Source organism: Antennarius striatus, chromosome 22, assembly GCF_040054535.1.
Source record: "Antennarius striatus isolate MH-2024 chromosome 22, ASM4005453v1, whole genome shotgun sequence".
In the NCBI taxonomy this organism is placed as follows: domain Eukaryota; kingdom Metazoa; phylum Chordata; class Actinopteri; order Lophiiformes; family Antennariidae; genus Antennarius; species Antennarius striatus.
The window spans coordinates 6,602,497-6,623,784 of record NC_090797.1 but is presented as its reverse complement, the minus strand read 5'-3'; the positions used below and the strand labels follow the sequence as shown (position 1 = coordinate 6,623,784).

General features: G+C 40.2%; 1 protein-coding gene across 3 annotated transcripts in view; it reads left to right on the top strand.

Moving 5' to 3' along the window:
* anks1b (ankyrin repeat and sterile alpha motif domain containing 1B) overlaps positions 1-21,288 on the top strand; it is a 175,281-nt gene that overhangs the window by 67,717 nt on the left and 86,276 nt on the right. For all 3 annotated transcript variants that reach the window (XM_068306593.1, XM_068306592.1, XM_068306591.1), the window contains exons 7-10: positions 698-799; positions 4,011-4,133; positions 4,749-4,936; positions 8,312-8,443. In XM_068306593.1, coding sequence (XP_068162694.1) covers positions 698-799; positions 4,011-4,133; positions 4,749-4,936; positions 8,312-8,443 — 545 coding nt within the window. The remainder of the gene's footprint in view (positions 1-697; positions 800-4,010; positions 4,134-4,748; positions 4,937-8,311; positions 8,444-21,288) is intronic.

Genomic DNA, 21,288 nt, shown 5'->3' with positions numbered 1-21,288 from the left:
ACTGCTTTACTTCCCACAGCTCACTGTTACACAACATTTTTATTGAAATCAATTGAAATCCTGGGGGTAATAACATTTTTTAAAATTATATTAAATAAAATAGAAGAAATAATCAGTTAAAAGTGAAAAAGTATAGAGGAAGAGAGAGAGAGATTTTAAATGGGCGTCTTCACATTAATTTGTCTTGTATTCATGTCTTATCATGCCCGGTAAAGCAGTTATAATGACATTTATTTTTAATGCTGAATTGGACCCATCTGCTCAGGAAGGCCTCAACCAGGTTCACAGTCAGGTTTAATAAGACTCACAGTGAAAGAAAGACTCTTCAGGTTTTCCACATGCTGATGCACGTTGGTATGTGTCAGCCAACGAGTGTGTTCTCCTTAATTCAGGAGAAGCGTTGATCTAAAATCTTGGTGAAAGGCATATTTGATGTTCGTAAGGACTCTTCATGAATTAATTAAGACCCACATTTATCTTCTAACTATAACTCATTCATCTTTTGTCGACTGGGGTTTTGCAGCTAAGTGATTGCATCTGCAAATCTAGGTCTCTGTCTGTGTGTCGACATGACTTTCTTCTGTGCTTCAGGATCTTGAAACAAGGATAAATAGGTTTATTATGTCCTATGTTTGACCTTTGCCCTCATATATCAGTTCTAATACTCTGTTTGTGTGTGTTGTATGTTTCGTCTCAGGGATTGAGACAAATCTGAGAGACAGCCGGGGGAGAACAGCGCTGGAGATCCTGAGAGAACATCCTGCGACGAAATCACAGCAGATCACCGCTCTTATCCAAGGTAAGACATGCACAAACACGTGTGCTGGCAGATTTAGATGAATTCCACCTGAAAATGGGTCATCGCAGGAGCAAAAAATAGTCAACTCCAGTCAAGTAAATATGGTGCAACGTAACGAAGATAAAAGATGCAATGTTCCGTTAATTTTTTTTTTTTCCTGCTAAGTCTTCGAGCTTACTGTACATGTTCGAGGACAGCAATGCTTTTCTCCCACTTACTTTCCTCTGTGTAATTATGGAAGCAGTGTGAGCTTAAAGCCACAGTTGGTGTGCATCATCCGTAGGTGACATTCAGTTGTGCATTTGATGGATCTTGCAGACGTCTTGACTGGCAGTGTTTTATATGATGTAAAAAGTTGTATGGGTTTCGAAGTTCTTGAAGTGATTCCCCCCATTTTCCTAAATTAGTTTTAACTAATTCAAATTAATAGTGAGTGACTTGTAAGTATTATAGGCTTAATCCTACCTGTATTTATCTCATATGGTCAAGCTCATTAAAACAAAGTGAAACCTATTCTCTGTATTTAAGCTATCAAAACTAAGTGGTGGAGAATTGCTATAAAACACCAAACTACCACCTCCAGCTCTCTGCCTGAGTCTGGGTGAAGGTTCCTGACAAGACATTCAACCTAATATCCATGATTATGATGGTGGAAGAGGCTGGATTTGTTCCAACCCCGCTTTTTTTTATTTGAAGCAGTTATATGTAGATTTCCAATAATCTGCAAGTAATACAAAAGCTGTAAAATATCAAGAACTAACAGCTCAGTAACAGAAAGACCTTACTAGTCTTTAGAATGACACAGATTTTGCTTTGTATTTGTTGAGCGTAGACTGTAGAGAACTGAACACGTTTATGAACACAGTTTTATTGCTAAGAGTCTCAATTTTTCCTGTGAAAACACAAAATTAGCAATAGAAAGGTGTTTTCATATTAATTTTTTCCTGCTACACAGAGCGACTGCTAATTATTACTTTTGGAATTGATTCGACTAAAGATATTTAATTGCTTTTGTTCATTTTTTCATCTATAAAATGTAAATAGGGTTAAAAAACAAAGATCAAGACTGAATCTTATTCTGTGTAAAACAAAGTATTATTTCTTGTTTTCTCCAGTCATCATCTTTTTCTACCTGCCTGTGTTTTATTATGGCAGTGTGTATTTTGTGTGACTGATTCTGCAGATTGCATCTCTTAAATATGCGCGTTGTCCTGGGGCGATGATGGGGCTTAGCGTGAACGCTGCAATTTGTGGCTTGGAGGCCATCGCTGTCGGTCCCTGTTTATCCTGAGGGTGTGTGCAAAGCACATATTTACAGATGATTTAAAGAGAGTGAGATAAAGGCATATACAAATGGAGAGGGATGACAGAACTTGTCTTTATGAGGAGATGGTTAGGAAATGAGAACGCTCGCTGAATCCCACTAATGTTATAAGAAAACCACAGCTAGAAAATAATAGCTCTAATCTGAATAAAATTAAAGATTTCATTTTAGAGTTCAAAGAATGATAAAATAAATCTATATTTATAGATAGAGTGGAACCATCTTTTCTGGCGCAATGCTTTAACCCTTTACCATGAAATGGCTTTGAAGCTGCGCTTATTGACATCTTCATATTATCAATAGAACAAGTGACAAGATAAATAAAATAAAAAAGAAAGATGGATGCTTGTTTAGAAGAACAGATGACTGTGAAGGTGCCACTTCGTTCTGTGGAGCGTTTTAGCATCTTTCAGCTCTTGTTTTGGTTTGTTCAGTCTACTGGTTTTTGTCAGCTAATACATGCAATAAGAATCCTCCACATTAGCTTAATTAGGTGATCGTATCTCATAATATATTTTTACATTTCATCTGGAATATGTTTTGTAGGGGTTTTTTCTTGCTCTTCAAAATGACCACCCAATGTATGAAAATCTGAAACTCAAAATTGAAACATTCCGCGTTTCTACATTTCCTGAACAGTCAATCAATTTGATTCCGTGGTATTTAAGGTAAGGTTTAATGACTCATCAAAAGTCTTTTTCATCCAAACTTTATCCTGATTCTTTCAAATACAGCTTTTCAGATTCTGAGTGGTGCAAATAAAATATTTTTGTGCTAAAGTAAGATCCAGTAAGGTGTCCAAAATAAACAGAATCATCTTTTAATGAAATTCTAAAATTCTTAAACCATTACTGTTCTGAAATGACGGTCAACAAAATGTAATCTCAGAAAAATGGACACCAGAAAATTGAGATCTGGACTTGTAGCTAAAACAGGAGACTGAGAGTGTTTGTAAAAAAAAAGTGAGGAAGAAAAGAGAGACAGACGCAGAAAAGAGATGCAGCTGTGATTTTGTGAAAAGATCAGCTGCACACCGTTTCCTGTTAGAGGGACTGGAAAAAGGGACGCGTACACACTCCAAGAGTTAAAGACCCGTCATTTACTCAGTTGTAGCAGCTGAGAGGCTTTCTGGCTTCCACAGTCACCTAATTATGGACAGACTCTCACTTGATCCGCAACACATGACTCTACTGTTCAAACTCATTAACAGTCCTTTTTTTTTTTTGCTGCCCAGCACCACCTGATTGTGTCCTGCTGTAGATTATCTGTTACACGTCAATTCTGGGTCGTGTGTCTGCTGCTGGTGATGAAGGATCTACTGAGGTGTGAGAAAGGAGGAATGAAGCTGTCACTCAGGCTCCAAAGCACATTGTCATACTGAATTGTGTGCATATGGTTGTGTATAATATTTATTGAAATCAGAAGCACACATTAAATAGTTCCTCAAGAGGATACAACACACAAGTTCCCTGTCTTATTATGTTTTAGCTGCTAATGCCTCACTTAACTAAGTCCATTATCCACTCGACTTCTATCCCCACACACGAGCATTGCCTCTCCTCATCCTCTTCCTGCTCATCTCCCTTATTTTCTTTCCCACAGTAATCCCAGTTCTTCTCTTTTCTCCATGAACAGCAGGATGTTGTATTATCAGATGCTGGGGAGTGAATTTGTGGTTCAGGGAAAAGTGTGAATTGAATGCAGCTCAAGCTGTTCGCCATGCAGATGACTGCTGTTATATTGATCCACCATTACATTCTCCTCCAAAACTGTTTTCCGCCTTGTGCATCTTTTCTTGCATCCAATATATTCCTTCTTACTTGTCCGTCGTCTCATCTCACCCTCTTCTCACCCCGTTTCCCTCGTTGTCATACTGTGTGTGTGTAGAATATATGATGGACAACATGGAGAAGAGGAGTATTTTGGAGGAGCCCGTTCGCAAGTGTCCCGTCCCTGCACCTCGAACTTCCATCCCCTCGCCCTCTGCCTCCCCCTCTCTCAGACATAAGAGTGAGTAAACACACTCACACACATTGATGCAAGATCCACAAGAATTTGTTCAAATTAAGATTCAAAGTGCACAAAATATCTCTTTATTATTGCTTTCTCACTATTTTTAAAGCAAAACTAGGAGCCTGGGACTGGGAATAAATATCAGCAGGAGTCATGCTAGATCAAAAACACACAGTATTTGGAAAAACACAAGATTTTTTTAAACACGCCTAAAGATCAAACAAAAGACATATTCATTCATTTCTTTCTGTCTGGGTAAACAATGCAAGTTAAACTCAGTCATGGAAAGAAAAAAACAGCCATTACTGCTCACAACAACCACTTTGCCTTGTTCAACACTGACCCCTGTGGTGCTAATGTGACATTGCATCGAGCTGTGTTCTCATGAGCCACTCTCTTTTGTAACTGACTGTCAGCACTAATATAATCACCATAGATGCTCCTGGACAAGGTGGTGGGAGTGAGTGATTAGCACAGTGTCTCCCCAAAAGTACCTTAGTGCATCTTCAGGTATTTTTAGGGTACCTGAAGATGATTCAGAACAAGAAGTTCAGAGGTCACAACATCAGAACTTCTTGATCTGATGTTGTGACCTCTTCTTACTTTTCTCAGATGATGCTGTGACAAGCGAACTGTCCAAACTCCTTTATGAGATCAAAATGTGTCGGGAGAGGGACTACTCCTTTGAGGAGCTCTGCCACACCATCTCCTCCCACTCCATGGACAGCTTTGGCAGCGGGCGGTTCTCAGACGAGGAGCGCCCTGATCGGCCCAATGGCACCCTGACCCGATTCAGCAAGGTACCAACTCACTCGTGACACTCAAATGGTGCATTTGAAGCGCGGGGGGAAATATCCAACACTGCAGTATGAAGGGTATTAACCCGTTAACATATTTATTACACATCACACACGTCTACCCCATAATGGCAAACTTTCAAGACAGTAAACATCAAGTAAATACCATATGTTAGTCTCCAAAGAACAAATCACAACATTTTGATATAGACTGATTTTTTGAGGCATTCGTTATGTTAAAATATCTCTAAATTGTAATTGTTTCATTCTTTTTTCTGTTTTATGTCATTCTGATTTGATGAATTTGGAGGTTTTTCATTGATGAGCTGAGAAAAACAAGTAATGTGAAGATGTCACTTTTCACAATTTTCTGACAACATACGGTGTAATTTATGACTTCTATGGTCAACATGTGACAAACGTGACATTTATTTCCCGGTTGAAATAATTAGCTGAAATCCTTTAACTTTTTAGACAAGAAATAGTTCTAATACCACAGAAACCCTTCTCATTTATTCAAGTGCAGATGTGACATTTGAACATCTTTACTGTATGTTTTTGTAATTTGTCTGTTCTGACAGCAGAGGGCAGTGTCAGATAGACTGAAGCCAATAATCTGGCTTCTGAAGCTATTTGTTGTTGATGAAACATAACAGCTTCTGTTTGCTTCCTGTCTGAATTTGTGCAGAATAATAATCATTATTTGTGTTCAAACATCTGATAACATCCTGCAGACATGTAATTCATGCCTTTGCTGCTGTTTATTTGGGGGTTTTTTTCCCAGAAACATGGCTTGTCCCGTCTACCTTTCCTTTTTGTCTCTCTCAGTAAAACATTTAGATGAAAACTGAATAGACATTATTGGTCGGACTTCCAGTGAGACAGGCGCAGTTTATCAGTCTTTGACTCACAGCTGCGGTTTATAACAGCCTTGCCATACTGCAAAGAGGCGCTGAGGTTTTTCAATTCCGCCGTCCTGAAAGTCAGACGCTCTGCGGAACACAGAGGTCATCCATCAAGCTGACCTCCCGAGCTGAGGGAATGAAACACACACACACACACACACACACACACACACACACACACACACACACACACACACACACACACACGGGCATCCAGAGGAATTCAGTTCAATGCGATCCAGAGAGTTACATCTAGCTTGTTAAGGAATGACTGCTTCTGTTCGTCTTTCTACATGCACGCCCCCGTGAAGCAATATTATGACACTATATAATAGCTCATCATCTTTTCCATGCCTATAATAAGCTCCATAAGAAAGCAAGTGATAGCGTGTTCATTTACTTCCGCCTCTGGCATCTGCTCCTCTCAGGGTTTATTTTTCTACCATCCTTCCTGTATTCCTCTCTTTCTTCATGAGTACCAATTTGTATTCTATTACTGACACTAGCAGTGTGTCCTTGTGCCCTCCAGCTAGTTTCTCTACATGTGGCCGAAGCATTACGATGCGATGTGGTGTGTCTATTAAAAATTAATAAAACATCCAGAAGCCAACGAGATAGAACACACACACACACAGGAAGACACACAGGTTTACCACATTACCATAGAAGCCATTTTCTGTAAAGCGAGCAATAATGGAAATGTGTGTTTGTCTTTGTGCGTGTCCTGTATTCAGATGAGGACTTCCAGTATGCATGCTCATTGGGCTTAAACCAATATGTGTCTCAGACAGGCAATTCCCTTGTTATCAGTAACATGCACACATCACAGAATCCATTCATTTCCTCTACAAAGTATCAGGCTGCAGCATTTCAAAAGTAACAGATTCCATTAATGATTAATCAAACAATAATTTACTTGAATACAAGCTGACATTTTAATCATCCAAGTCAAAAACCCTGTCTGATTATCCAGTATTAAATTTACAGGAATATAAAACGGATAACTTTTTTTTGTGCTGGTTAGAGATTCTTTCCTCTTTCTTTAGCTTGTCCTTGAAAAACAACCACTTTCAACCATTTTATTAAAATTAAAAACTTAAGTTTTTTTGTCTTTCAAAGAAATGTAATACATTTTTCCCACTGGATGTCAGATATGACATGTGATGCTCTGTGATGAGGTAATTGACTATTTTAAGCTACATTTGTATGCTAACAGCCGCACAGTGGCATTCATTACCATGTGTGGACTTGTTCAGTAAATGTGGTTGGAGGATTTGTGTGAAGAAAGTGGTGTTTGGTATCATCTTTAGTTCCTACCATATATGTTTGTCCCTTTAAGGGTTTCACATAGACAGCTAATGCAAAATTGATCAGTAATGCAGTCTCCAGTGCTGAATAATAAAACATCTTTTTTCATTGAACCCAAGTTGATATCTGATTTAATTTCCATGCATGCAGTGTGCGTGTAGACTGCAGTCTGTTTTTACATCAATCAATATTCTGTTGTTGCACGAGGCCTTTTTAGAATCTGGAACAATATGTGACATTTTGGTTTCAGCCTCATTTTCTACCTCCATCTTCACTCCCTCTTTTTCTCACAGCCTTCTCAGAGCTCAAGCTTTTTCCTTTCTCTCTTTAACATGTTTTCTAACCTCTCTTTTGAACATTCTTCCTCTTTTCCATGCATTCTTTGCCCTCTGCCTTCATTTTTATGATAATTTTCCTCCTGTCGTCATCTTTCTCTCCCAGGCCTCTTTGTCTTTCTTCTTTTATTTATTAAAAGCAACATAGAGTATATGACATATATCTCTGATTTCACACCATTGTCTGTTACTTGCTGACACCATGTCCTCTGCTGCATCATATGATTCACTATTTCTGCCCCCTTGCATGTTGGGACATGGAGCTCATCCAAACGTCTTCCTCCTGGGAGCTGGAGTGACCCAGGAAAAGGACACCGTGTGTGAATGCATTAAAATTGTTCCGCTGCTCCAGCAACTTTCTTTCCAAGTCATTGCTGCACCCAGATCAGAGCTGCAGACGTTCTTCAGGAGTCTTTCAAAATGAGCATTAGCATCTCAGCACAAGCCTCACACTTCACCTGACATTTCATTGAATTCCCTGAAAGTCTTGCTTTGCATCAGGGTTACGTAAGCACACTAAATCCAGGTTATTGTTCTGCTCTGGGCTGACAGGATGTGGAAATGTGTCCTTTGTCCTGACGTCATTTCCAAGAATTTCCAATTACACATTTGAAATTGTGGTGGTTTAACTTGTTGCCGGTAAATAAAAAATAGACATCGATAACAATTTCTACCTCTATTTTTTTCTTTTAATTCATCATCCTCATTTGAGCTTAATAAAAAAATTTCTCAGATGAAGAACAACAACTCTTTACTGCCTTACTGCCAATTACTAGTCATGCTAGCAATCCGGTCAACGATTAACAGTTTCTTATGTTTTTTGCTCACAGCGTCCAACCCCGCCTCTCCCTCCGGCCATGGAGGAGGACGAGGCAGAAAAGAGCTGTGGCCCCACTGGATTCTGGGAGGCCTTGACTCCCTGCAATGGATGCCGCAACCTGGGCTTTTCCAGTCTATCACAGGTGCACACACACACGCACGCACGCGCGCACACACACACACACACACACACACACACACACACACACACTTACACACACACACACACACACACACACACACACACACACACACACACACACACACACACACACACACACACACACACACACACACACACGTCCTATTGGCCTATCACTTGATGCTATGAATGTTTCATACCTCATAACCTTGCTCATGCAGCCTTTCCCCAGGCCACAGTCAAACATGAAGGCCCGCCTCTAAAGAAAATTCTGATTTGCACTTTTCCTTCACTATAAAGAAAAGTACTGTATCTGGAGTATTGGCTTAAAAATGTGAAAAATTATCTAAAATGTGCAGAAATGAAACATGGAAGGTTTTCCATAACAATGCTGGTGCAGTGCTGTGAAATTACAGGCTAGTTATATTGCTATTGTTCTGAGTGAGTACTTTCACTGGTTACCTTGGGAACGCAGTGAATGAGCCTGGCTCTCCTGGCAGCTCTGGATACTCAGTTCAGTATCCGTGTCTTCCGTGCTCTGCCTGTCTTTCATCTACTCCTTCTCCTTGAAGGAATTACCCCCAAAGTGTCTTTATCTCTTGAGATTTAAAGCTTTTACTTTTACAGGTAGGACTCAGTCCATGGGCTCTGGATGAGTAACGATCACCTGAAGTGTGTGATACAATGAGATCGTAAAAAAAAGCTCATCACCGCTGGAAGGGGGTGTTTGAATATTACAGCAGCAGAGTGCATGGTAGAATATAAATGATCAACCCCAGCATCTTTACATTATACAGATGGAGAATTATCTTTCATAGATCTAACTAATATATTCTATGTGTGCTTGCTTTGCTACTTGTTTGTATGTTAATCTGTGTGATGTATGCTGACTATAAAATGCACACACATAAATGCAAATAAGATTATTTGTGCAACATTCGAACAGCAAAAACTGCATTAACAAAAGAGATGAAGAAGTAAACACCCTTCAACATATTCATGAGTTAAAGGTCAACAGCAGCGACTTTCAATTTACACTATTTGTACTTAAAAGCGTATTGACGAAGTGACCCTTCTTTCCTTGCTGATTGGACCTAATGTGTTTACCTTCCTTGTCCAAATGAAATGCTGGTCAAATTGACAACCGCAAAAAAAACCGGCAAGTCAATATGAGCCGTGGATTTCTCCTCTGGGGAATGTGTTTTGCATTGTTATACATTCCATATTCTTTTTCTATTAAGTCATACACATTCTTTCCTCTGATGTGTTTTATTTGCGTTTTCTCACATTTGATCCCTGCTGGTCTCTTGTTGCAATCCTTGTGAAGTAATTCATTCTGCGGTTTTAAAGTGCAGTTTGTCAGATACTTAGAATTTTTTTCCGAATGTCGATGGGTTTTATTTTATTGCTTTAAAAAACTGAATATACATGATCATAGTTTTATTTTTTGTTGGAACTATAAGAAAGAGTACTGTATCTGGAGTATTGGAACTGTAAAGTTTTAACGAAAGTATTAAATCAATTTATATACTTTGTAACTATCAGGAATTAAATTTTAAAATTGAGGAAATACCACCTGCATACTGTGAATGCCTGGTGTGAGAACTGTTGAACTGTTGGCTGTTGAAGAGGTTTGTCTTATTTCTTCATCAGCAGATCTCCATACCAAACTGCTGCCACTAAAACACACAAAATACTGCAGGATTTGTAGGAATCAAAGGCCAAATAGTTGTTAATTCGCTCACACTTTTCCTCCTGATACCAGTCTGTGAAGTATCCTGTGAGTTTTTTCTTCCTCCTCCTGTTCTCTACTCCAGCTCTTCATCTCCCATCCTTCCTTTCTCGTCCCTGAGTCCTTCTTGTTGTGTGTATAAATGTGGTTAAGTGTGTGCAAATTAGAATGTTTAGTGTTGAGAAGCATGCTGGCTCAAACAGCAGGACAGCTAACATTTACAACACAACCATCTCTCTGTCTTATAGTGGCAGCCTGCCTGAATGACTGGCACGCTTCCTGGAGGGGTCTGCACCTGGAGGGGTGTGTGTGTGTGTATGTGTGTATACCCTAATATGCTGTTGCACATTCATTTAATGATGAGCACGTTGGCATGTAGAGCGCTTTTTTGGTGGTTTCGGTTTGGTGCATGTGCAAATGTGTCTAAATTTGCCGTGCCATCATTTTGAATTAGCGTAGGTGGGTTTTATAGAGGAGTAAAGAAGAATTAAGGAACAGAGGGAGTGAGAAGAAAGAAATTGTGCAAAGTTGTGTGTTAGGTTAGCCCTGTGTTCACTTGCCTGAGTCGTTGTGAATAAATGAGTTTACATAAAGCCTGTGCAGGATGAATGGACGAATGCTCCTGTCTCTCCCATCATTTTCATCTCTCTCTTGTCATCCCACAAGATCCATCAACCTACTTCTATTCAGTTTCCTGTCTTCTCTTTCTCTATTCACGTTCATCTTTGTCTCTTGTCCTTGCTCATCTTTATATATTTCAACTGAAGTACGGTCAGCTTTTGCAGCAATTTTCTGAATTTCTGCCATTTTTTGATAACTTGTTTTCCTAAGAAAAAGGTTTACATTTTAAATATAGAGCTTGAAACAGTTTAATTTCACTGCATGAAACAGCAGTGCTCTGTAATTTTCAGATTTTTGTACATTAATACTTTGTACATGTACAAAATATTAGTGTCTATAGCCTGGAACTAATCTATAGTTACCAGAATCTAAGGACTATTACAATTATTGTGGTTAATTTCACTATTAAATATAAATTAAATGTTAATATACAGTATATTTGCACACACACACTCACACACTCAACACAATATGACATTATTTGTTGTTCTTTGACATAAGAGATTCAATGCTCTGTGCTGTGGTGAAATTCTTTAGCTGTGCATAAATAAAAGTAAATAACATAGATATTTTTGTTGACTGATTACTCATAAATAATTAATTTATAGAATAGGAATTAATCCTGAATTCTGCATTGATGTGAAGTATAAGAAAGATCAACATCTTTCCTACCTCTAGGGTGCACTGATTTTAGCGAGGTATGTTTTATGCATGTGTGTGTGTGTGTGTGTGTGTGTGTGTGTGTGTGTGTGTGTGTGTGTGTGTGTGTGTGTGTGTGTGTGTGTGTGTGTGTGTGTGTGTGTGTGTGTGTGTGTGTGTGTGTGTGTGTGTGTGTGTGTGTGTGTGTGTGTTTGTGTACGTTCAAGCATACGTGCCTGCATAAGGAAGCTCCTTTTCTTGTGAATTTTTTCCACCAGCCAGAGGTGTCCTCCCACTGTGATCGCTGACTCTCAGCAGAGTGTCTGTGGGGGAGTTTTCTCCGTCACATTGATAATAAAAGATGCTCGGACTTCTCAGACTTCACTGGTGGAGACTTTGAAAGCAAAGTAGACAAAAAGAAAAACCCTGGTAATGAACAAATGCAAAGCGAACAAAGATTCAGGCAGAGCAAAGTTGGCCTGGTTGCCAGGCAACCCAGAATTTCATGAAATATCAGGCGTGGGATGCCCACCATTGACAAATCTCAGTTGCCATCATCACAGGTGCGTCACAATCCTGCGCACACACACACACACGTCAGCATTTCCTGAATGCTTCCGACTACCTTCAACGCCTTTCACTTCTTCCAACCTGGTTTTCTTCAGGGGTTTGTCTCTCCCCTCTCTCAAGTTGGTGCCCGCTGACCTTTGACTCTCTCTGCCCCGGGGGAATTTGAAGGAGCTGAGGAGCATGAGGGGGCAGGTGTTTTTTGCAGAGGTTAGGGTTGGAAAACCCTTTAATTACTAGAGGCAGTTCGGTGCATGTGTTGTAAAACCACCCATTAATGCTGTGCAGTCTCATTCATTTCATTAGCGTAAAACATAAGCTTTCTCTTTCCATTCTTATTCCCTTTTCCCAGTTTCCTTGCGTCCTCTCTGGAGGACACGATGCAGCTCTTAAGGTGTCGTTCTTGTTCAGGCTTGTTCAGGCTTTTTTTACCCAGTAGACTTTGCAGCTAAAGACTGCAGCTCATGCTGCCAATTTAACTTTCAATACACACACCCATTGCTGTTGTCAAACATTGTCTCACTGAAATAGATCATGCACATGCAGCATGTATGCCCTCGAGTACATGCTGCATGTTTCTCTTTCTCTCTTGCACTGCCTGTATGTGTGTGTGTGTGTGTGTGTGTGTGTGTGTGTGTGTGTGTGTGTGTGTGTGTGTGTGTGTGTGTGTGTGTGTGTGTGTGTGTGTGTGTAGTCTGACTTCCTGCTGGAGTTCAGATATCTTGCTGTCCTTTAGGTAAACAGGAAAGTGAGAAAAGATTAGGGAAGGAAGAGTAGGAGCTCCACTCACGAAAAAAAATCACCAACAGGAAGAAAGTGCATCAAACAGGAAGAGCACTGTTTTATGTTGCTATGCAACTGCTATAGTACTAGTGTTAATGTACTTTTTAGCAAGGCATCAAACCTAAAATTGTATTCTATAGTGATAAAATCAATGAAGTACATTTCATTTGAAAGCCATCCCATGTGAAACACTGTGTGATGTCCTAAATAGTCAATATTCAGAGCTAGTGGTGTTAATACAGTGTGTTTTCCTCTGTTGTCCTCCTGGCAAGTTGGTTGTACAAAGATAGTTGGGAAAATAACTCATGGTAATAAGTTTATGTCATTTTCAGTCAATTATTCACAGTTAGCAGGTTTGATGAGAGAAACGGTGAGGAATTTGGGTGATCAATCGATACCCTACAGGGATCAATAAGTTCTCTTTTGATTTAATCAGTAGATTTATAAGTCAACAGGAAATATTTGGTCATGGTGAAAACATTATTTCAGTGGCTGGGACACTTTTTTTTAAACAAATTTTTCATGCATTTTAATGCTGATGCTGTAAGTGTAGATTTACAACTTGCAGCATGTTAGCTTAACTTAGCAACTAGGCTAGAATCGGATGGAAATGACTTGTGTACAGCTCTCTGACAGGAATGTGATTGGTTCAGCAGATAATTTACAATTTACATTTAAAGGTAAATTAAAACATTGAATGTGATATAAATAAATTGTGAACGCTACAGACCGATTGTTGGGTCGCTGGTTCAAACTGTGACTATCAATATTTCTGGTTGACTTCAACTGACTGCAAACAAATTTGCAAACATTTATCCTGGATATTCACCGCATCCCTGCAGCTCACCTATACCCGAATAACCTTAAAAGGTGGTACTGAAACTTTTTCCAGAGTTGTCAGGCGTGCATTTAGACACTGTGAGAGTTGGGTCACGCAGCGGTAACTCTCTGCTGGCAGCTTCTTGCTTGAGCTGCTTGCTGTGTCTGCGGGATTAAGCGTGGAGCCAGGGGAAGCCACATTTTGAGCAGTGCTCGATGCAGAAGCCATCACGGTGAATGTGAAGGGTGTTATTTTCTGAGGAGTGGCTATCAGTGTCCCATGGGTGGTTCAGCTAGCTGATTTCTATGGGATTATCAAGCCATGGAGGGAAATCCAATTCTGCCAAGCAATTCCTGCCCGCTGCTCCGACCAACCTGCACCTCTCTCGCTCTCTTCTTACGCTCTCTCACTCCATGTCATCTTTTACACCAATTTATTTTTCACTTTTCTTTTTCACACCAATTAACCTTTTTATCTTTCCCTCTTTGGGTTAATTTTGTTCCTCAGGCACTTTTTTTTTTTTTTGCTTTCTGTCAAATACCTTACTGGCCTGGCTCGTTGCACAGCGGAAAATGAGGACCAGCAATAACTCATACCTTTAAAAAGACTCATCATTAAACAGGAGTATTAAAATGACTGAATTTTTAATTTGTTGTTTTAGAGTGAGTAGAGCTGTGAGCGTCTCTACAAGGTCTCGTCTTTGCAGTACAGAATTATTAGACATTGAGATGAACTGCTGCTCGTCTGGAGTTGATGCGCATACAGTTTTTTTCGTTCTATAAATGATTCCGTCTTGCTTCATTCCTCAATATTCTGCTCAGTGTGTGTCTCCAGCGCTGTGCTCTCATGAATTCACCTCTTGCTTCATTTCTCCCTTCATTTAGGACCTCAGAGCATCCATTGTCCTCTCTGGTATCCGTCCCTCCCATTTCTTTCTAATCAAATAGCCTCCGCGAGGAAATGCCAGCAAATTATAGCCTCTATTCATATCTGATGACCTATGAACTCGCTGTACAGTGGATGAGACAGAGGACTCAGTGGTGGCTGTTACAGTAAAGGGTTAAACAACGACGGAGAGGAAGAATTATAGATAGAAATTCCTCGGACGTGACCAAAGCTGCGGAACATTTCCTATTTGTGTTATCAGCCCTGCACACACACGCAAACACACACGAGCATGCAGTCATATGTAGTCACACCGTGTGCATTATAGGAGCTTATTCCTCTATGCATCAAAAAACACAATAACATGATGTGTCACATGATCTCACGTTAGTTAACTACAGTATATCCGATACAGGCAGGCAAACACTCGGGATTTAATAACATGCCGTTACATGCAGCTTTTTGGATGCATGTGCAGGCGCCGTCTCGCACACACGCACACAAACTCAAACGTTTAATCTGGCCCCCGCGGTCGGACGGGAGCTGCATACGACCTGCTAATTAGTGGCCGGAGGAGGCCTCTGTTTGTCTCCTCTCTTCCTGTGCAGCTTAGACACAAGTTTCTCTGTGTCCTATCTCTGCCCTGAAAAGATAGAGAGGGAGGGTTGGGTGGAGGGCGAGGGAGGGAAATGAATGAAGACTCTGACTGTTTGTTTGTTGGATGGACGACTCAGATCGAACCGCGTGAAGCGTCTCCTCTTGCTTCTTGACCCTCCCCGCCCTCCCCCGGACCGTGCCACAAGCAGAGTGAAGGCGCATCAAAATATCAGGTAGCTAAATCTGTCGTGACACTTTTGGATTTTGTTTCCAGATTTTGGTTTGGTCAGAGGCTTGACTGCGGCCTTGAACATGAGGGATTTCCTTTAAGTTACTGCCCAGTGTTTTTCAGCTGCACATGGGAAGATTGAAGCTCCAAATAGGATATTCTACCATGTTTGTCATGATATCCTGTTTGTGAGGAATCATGCATACTGCCTCTGCTTGAGTCACATTTTTGCGTCGTTCTACCATTTGCATGTGTGTGTGTGAGGAAGTCCCTGCTCCCAGCTTACTGCACTCCCACTTCCTCTGCAAACTCTTTTTCCTCTTCCCGTTCGGACTCCGTCCTGTGCTTGTCTCCTCGGAATTGTCAGGAACAAACTCCAAAGTAAGTGTTGAGCTGAATCGTGTCTTCCCTCTACCTGTGCTTTCCTCTCCCTTCCATGTCTTCTCTCCACCTCTTCACAGGGCAACAGGTCTTCTTACCCCTGTCATCTTCAGCCTCGCTCACTCTCCTTCTGTTTCTTCCTAAGCTGCCGGGATGGAGGCTAGAGATTTAGAGCGAGGAATAACAAGAGATGATGTAGAAGTGAAAGACAGAGATGAGAGCTTGGGGGAAGTGATAAAGCTTAAGGAAGAATAGAGGGAGCAAAAGGTGAAAGAATTTGAATCCAAACAGATCTGTCCTTTTGAAAATCGTTTCAGGCACATTTCTCAACACTTCCCTGCTTCTTCTTTTCCCGGTTCTTCTGCTTATTTCATTTTTTTCTTTCTTTTACTCTGTAGACACCGCAGAAAAAATATTTTCCTGATCTTTCAAAGCTTCTGTTAATGATGCTAATATACCTGTGACATTTTGAAACGTCTGAATATAATTGTTAATCCACGGTGACATCTCAGTAATTGCTGCAAACAAATGAAACTGACATGACTGGGAGATTGGAGATGAGTTTTTTATTAGAAACATTACAGCTGTTGTTTTATTGTACAATTTGAACTTGCCATTAAACCCTGCTGCTTTACTTTCCAAACACAATTTGTTCACCTTTATTTTCATTTGAATCTACTTTGACATTCAGTAACTTGTTACTCAGAGGATATTTATTTACAGGCAGTCTGTGTTTACATGTTCCAGTAAGGGTTTCTTAGCTCAAAACTGAAACCAGCTTTATATTCTTGAGTCTATTTCATGATAATTTCAACTTTAGTCCAATATACAGTAAGTGGCTTCGGGTTGTTGAGTTGTTGTCAAGGCTTCTCCATTTTATTAAAATTTAAACTGAATTGGCAGCAAATACATTTCATAAAAGGCAGAATCTTGCACGTGGTTCATTTTTTTCCAGTAGTGTGAGGAAATACTGTAAATTAGAATATATGCAAAGTTGTCAAAAGTGTTCAGCTGTAAAAGTTTCACTTCTATTTCATTTTCTTACATCTGCTCCCCTCGACTAAAACATGATTACACTTGTTACGTAGACATAAGCATATTTAATTTTTCAGCATCTCTGCAGGGACCCTTGCACAAGAAACAAATTGAATCACAGAGGATTAATCTGGTAAGCAGGTACATAAATTATCTAATGTATATAATGTACAGTGTTTTTTTGTCAACAACTGTATGTGTGTGAAGTCTTTCTTGAGTTGAGTGGTCCTGAAACGGCTGGGAAAAGGCATGGAGTGTGACACGCAGTTCTCGTGCCTCATGGTAGAGGGTGCTGATGATCCCAGGGATTCGGCCGAGGATTGTTCTTCCTCGGCCGTAGAAGAAGTGACAGCAAACTAGTCAGCGAGTCAAGTGCAGCCATTCATTTGTTTTTTGCTCGCCTTGCCTTACTATAAAAATGGAGGATTACATATCTCAACTCAAAAAAATTGCTCTGCTTTTGTCCAGAAGGAGCGGCGCATGGACTTCATTTATAAGTAAACATAACATATAAATAATGTGTGGGTAACAACATAACAAGTTTTTTTAATCAAATGTGTTTATTTGTGTATTACAGTTTGTATGTGTAAATAATTCTGCTATGAGACTTCAAAAATAACCCACTCACTGCTTATTATATGGTGAATAAGCTACACTGTAGGTTCATATGTTTGTAAAAATCTTCATCTGATTATGATGAGGTCAGTGCCTCACCAGCCATGAACCTCACCGCACGTGACTGAAGACAAGCATGGTCAACGTGATACATTTAGGTGCACCCCCATGAAATTTGTTCATCCATGATGATCACCATATTCCACAGGGAGTTTAATGTGGGGAGAAACTAAACGCATCCAAACCAAACAGCGTGGGGAAGTGTTACTCCTCTACTGATGATGCTGCATCTGGACAGCTCCTCTCAGGTTTGAGAACAGGTGGATTGGAATGTGCAGCACTTCTTAAATAAAATAATAGCACACTCACATTCTTGTGCAGAGTATACAGATTGGTTTTGCACACAAATTCACATTCACATGCACACGTGCAGAATGCATCCCACAACATGCTGATAACTTAATCTAAAGGAAGTAGTAACATCCATTAAGAGACAGCAGTCTGTCCATCTTAAACATTAGGTTAACACTTTTCTTTTTTAAACCTGATTCATTTTAAACCTGCTGAACTTCCACTTCTGTGGCAACAAATGGAAATGTGTCGTTGACAGATGTTTGGGAGGTTGGGCTTGCTGTGGAGCATTCTAATCAGGTGATTTTAAACTCCACCACAATTATGGGAGTTCGGATCTGACCAGAGCTTTCTCTGTCTAAATTTAACTAGGCCTGAAGGAAAATGTGGAAAAGTAAAGCGCCAATTTCTTTTTACATTTTTTTTTCCTGGTAAATGGGTTGGCAGGAAGTAAAATCTAACCAGGCTCACTAAGCGCATGTTAATACACAATATGAGATGTTGTTTTGTGGTGGAAGCATTACGTTGATGGAAGCACAGTAGACAAATGTCTATTACAGTCCCATCAATGGTCAGCAGATGATCTAATGCCAGCACACATCAGCTGATATTTCGAATGATTCTTAAGCCACTTTTGCCAACAAACTTTTGCATCATTCTTTGCAAGGAACTTTGTTCCCCACCTCCATGAAAGCTCCTCCTTTTCATGCTGCGTCTAACTTAATCAGTGTAATTTCAGTTCTCATTGATGCCTGCTCTGTTCTGGGCTCCAGGGTTATTTTTCCTGTTCTCCCTCATTAGCCTCTCTATGTAGGCCCATGGAAGAGCAGGACGTGTGATTTCCCTGCTCCAGGCTTGCCTCGTATGCCTGCAGAAGTCATACCGAGAATTTTAACTAAGTGCAAAAGAGAATTTAAGAACCTGAGATCCAGGAAGACCCTGACCGACTCTCACAAATGTTTTTAAATCTCAGAACTAATCTGAAGATGTGTTTTTGCACTTTTAATCTGTCAGGAGTTGTTATGCAAAGAGGAGTTTTCATGGCACTTAACAGAATGGTGAACTACAAGAGGCCATAATGGCTTCACCAGCGGGTTCTCAACCTTTTCCATCTGCTCTGTGAGTGAAACCTCCACCTAACCAGGTTGTCATGTCAAATCAAAGTCAGCGGAGGCAGGGCCACCAGCAGAGCGAATGCGTGAGAGATTGACTGGATTGCCATTAGCTCTTAATGGCAGTCTAATTGAGTGCTGAAGAAGATGGGAAGGGGAGAGGGTGGGGGTGTGAGTTTGGATGCCTTTTAATAAAGTGGTGTAAAAAACGTTTCGGATTGAATGAGGCTGTCTTGGAGAGAAATCGTCAAGGGACTGATTGCTCTGTCAGCCAGAATGATTAATCCATTTTGAGTGTGTTCCTCATGTGATTGATGGCCTGGTGCAGTTTGGGTAATGTAGTAGCAGACAATGACAGAAAGAGTAATGATTGTTGAATGAGGAAAGGAGGATGGGAGAGGGTGAATAGAGAAGAAAGAGTTAGGCAGACCACAAATGTCTGTGGCGAGGGACTGGGAATAGTTTAAGTCACACCTGGAACTTATCGCCGTGGTGACAACTTTACCAGGGATCCCAATACAAAGGGTACAACCAGGGGCAGGTTGCCAAGTGACACTCAGAAATGATGATGGCTGGTGTGTAATGGCGAAAAGGCAGATATCCAAAGGGTGAGTCGCTGGAAAGAAATGTTTTGTCTCTTTTGCCGAAATGGCAGTTGCCCTTGTAACCTTTTCCATTGCTTCACATCACTCAGCCTTGTTTTTCATTCTTTCTGGGCACACATCTGCCTCAGAGATAAGGGACCTTTTGGTTCTCAGCTCTCTTTCTCTCTGAGCCTTTGGGGCTCGACCTTTTCACCAATTCTGTAGCTAAGTTGAATCTGAAATTGTCCAGAAATGATTGAAGAGAACCCTGTTAGATGAAGATCCCAAAGAAACAGTTCTTCACCCAGAATTAGTCCAAAAAGTCTTTGAAAATGCTGCAAATTAATGTTGTAAAAGCTATCGATCAATTTCACACTCTTATTTCCTCAAATCTCTTTTGGTGAATTGGGAGCTGCATTAACATCTCGTATCATCAACTTTAGAGTCCTTTTAAAGTTTGTTAATTGTTCACAGATGATAATTTTTACTTCAATCCACTTAACATTACAGACTGACTGAAAAGAGAACTCGTGTAATGATGTGAGTGAAGGATGGGAGGTGGACAACACAGATGGATTTGAAACTGTTGGATCTGCAGCGGTGTGGATTCGCTGTTTGATCCCACAGAGGCTGCAGAGATCAAGTCGACATGACCAAGTTCATTCTGGAGATGCTGCTTGCTGAGACTGAGCATTGATTTAAGGTTGAAGGCACACAAAACAGTAGTGTGACATAGAAGTACAAAGAGAATCATATTCTCTCTGTACTCTCTGTACAAAGAGTTGATGAGAACAGCTTACATATTAAGCAACTGAAGGAAATGTATGCTTAGCTTGCACAAAGTGTGAATAAGAAATGATAATGAGTGTTAATGAGAAATGAGCTAAATGTGTTGACTGAAATGTTTGTGACTGAACCTCCACTGATTATTGATCTGTTAGCTGCAGGTCATTGGTGTTGGATTAAAAGCTGGTTCAGGTAGAGTAGATAGAGGATTGTTGGATTGTAAATGTGAATCATAGAACGGTGGTCTGCTACTTTATCTTGTGCATATTTTCTGTCATGTTTTGAAAGAATCTGAAGTGGAGAAGATTAAATTCTGAACACTGTACATAAAAATTGAAATGCTCCATTTTAAAATAATAGTCTTTGCCAAGTGGATTGTTTAGCCAATGCGTCATACAAAAACACCCTGCTACTGCAAAGGATTGAAAACAGCAAGAAAACAAGTACAGTAAACCCTTGTATGTCAAATGTGAAGGTTCCAGATTATTGAAGGTTTAGTGTTTTTTAAACACATTTTAGCAAAATATTCAAACTAAAAAAACCCATATCTTTAAAATTGCAGCTAAACCGCTGCAATCGTCACCGTTCATTCAAAGCTGTTGCACACTTCATTGCAAGCGATTCAACAGTGGCTTTATTCATCCTTTAACTTTGCCATTCTCAACAGTTTTATATCAGATGAGTTGAGGAGGTGAACTTTTTTGTTCTTTTAAGAAAAGCTCCAGTAAAACCTCACGAATCACAGCAATCACAAAGAACAGAATCCCATAAGTCTGGAGGGGACTGCTGAGACGCTTTGATAGAAACTCCAGAATTTAAAAGAATAAAGAAAACTTTAAACTTTTTTTAAAACCTTTTTTTTGGGGGGTGAGGGTTTGCTTTGAACGCTGGCCTGAATCTTTCATGATAATCCGGCTATGTGTGGTTGCGCTTGGATGATAGCCTTGAGCTGAACTTACTGAGCCGATGTGTGTGGTTATTTTCTCTTTGTTTATAATGATGCATCTCAGGCAAAGGTGAATGAAAAGATACATTTGGCCTTGGGTAAACTTTATTTCCCAGACATTTTAAACCAACATCAAGTATCTTTTTTCTGCTTCCCTTTTGCT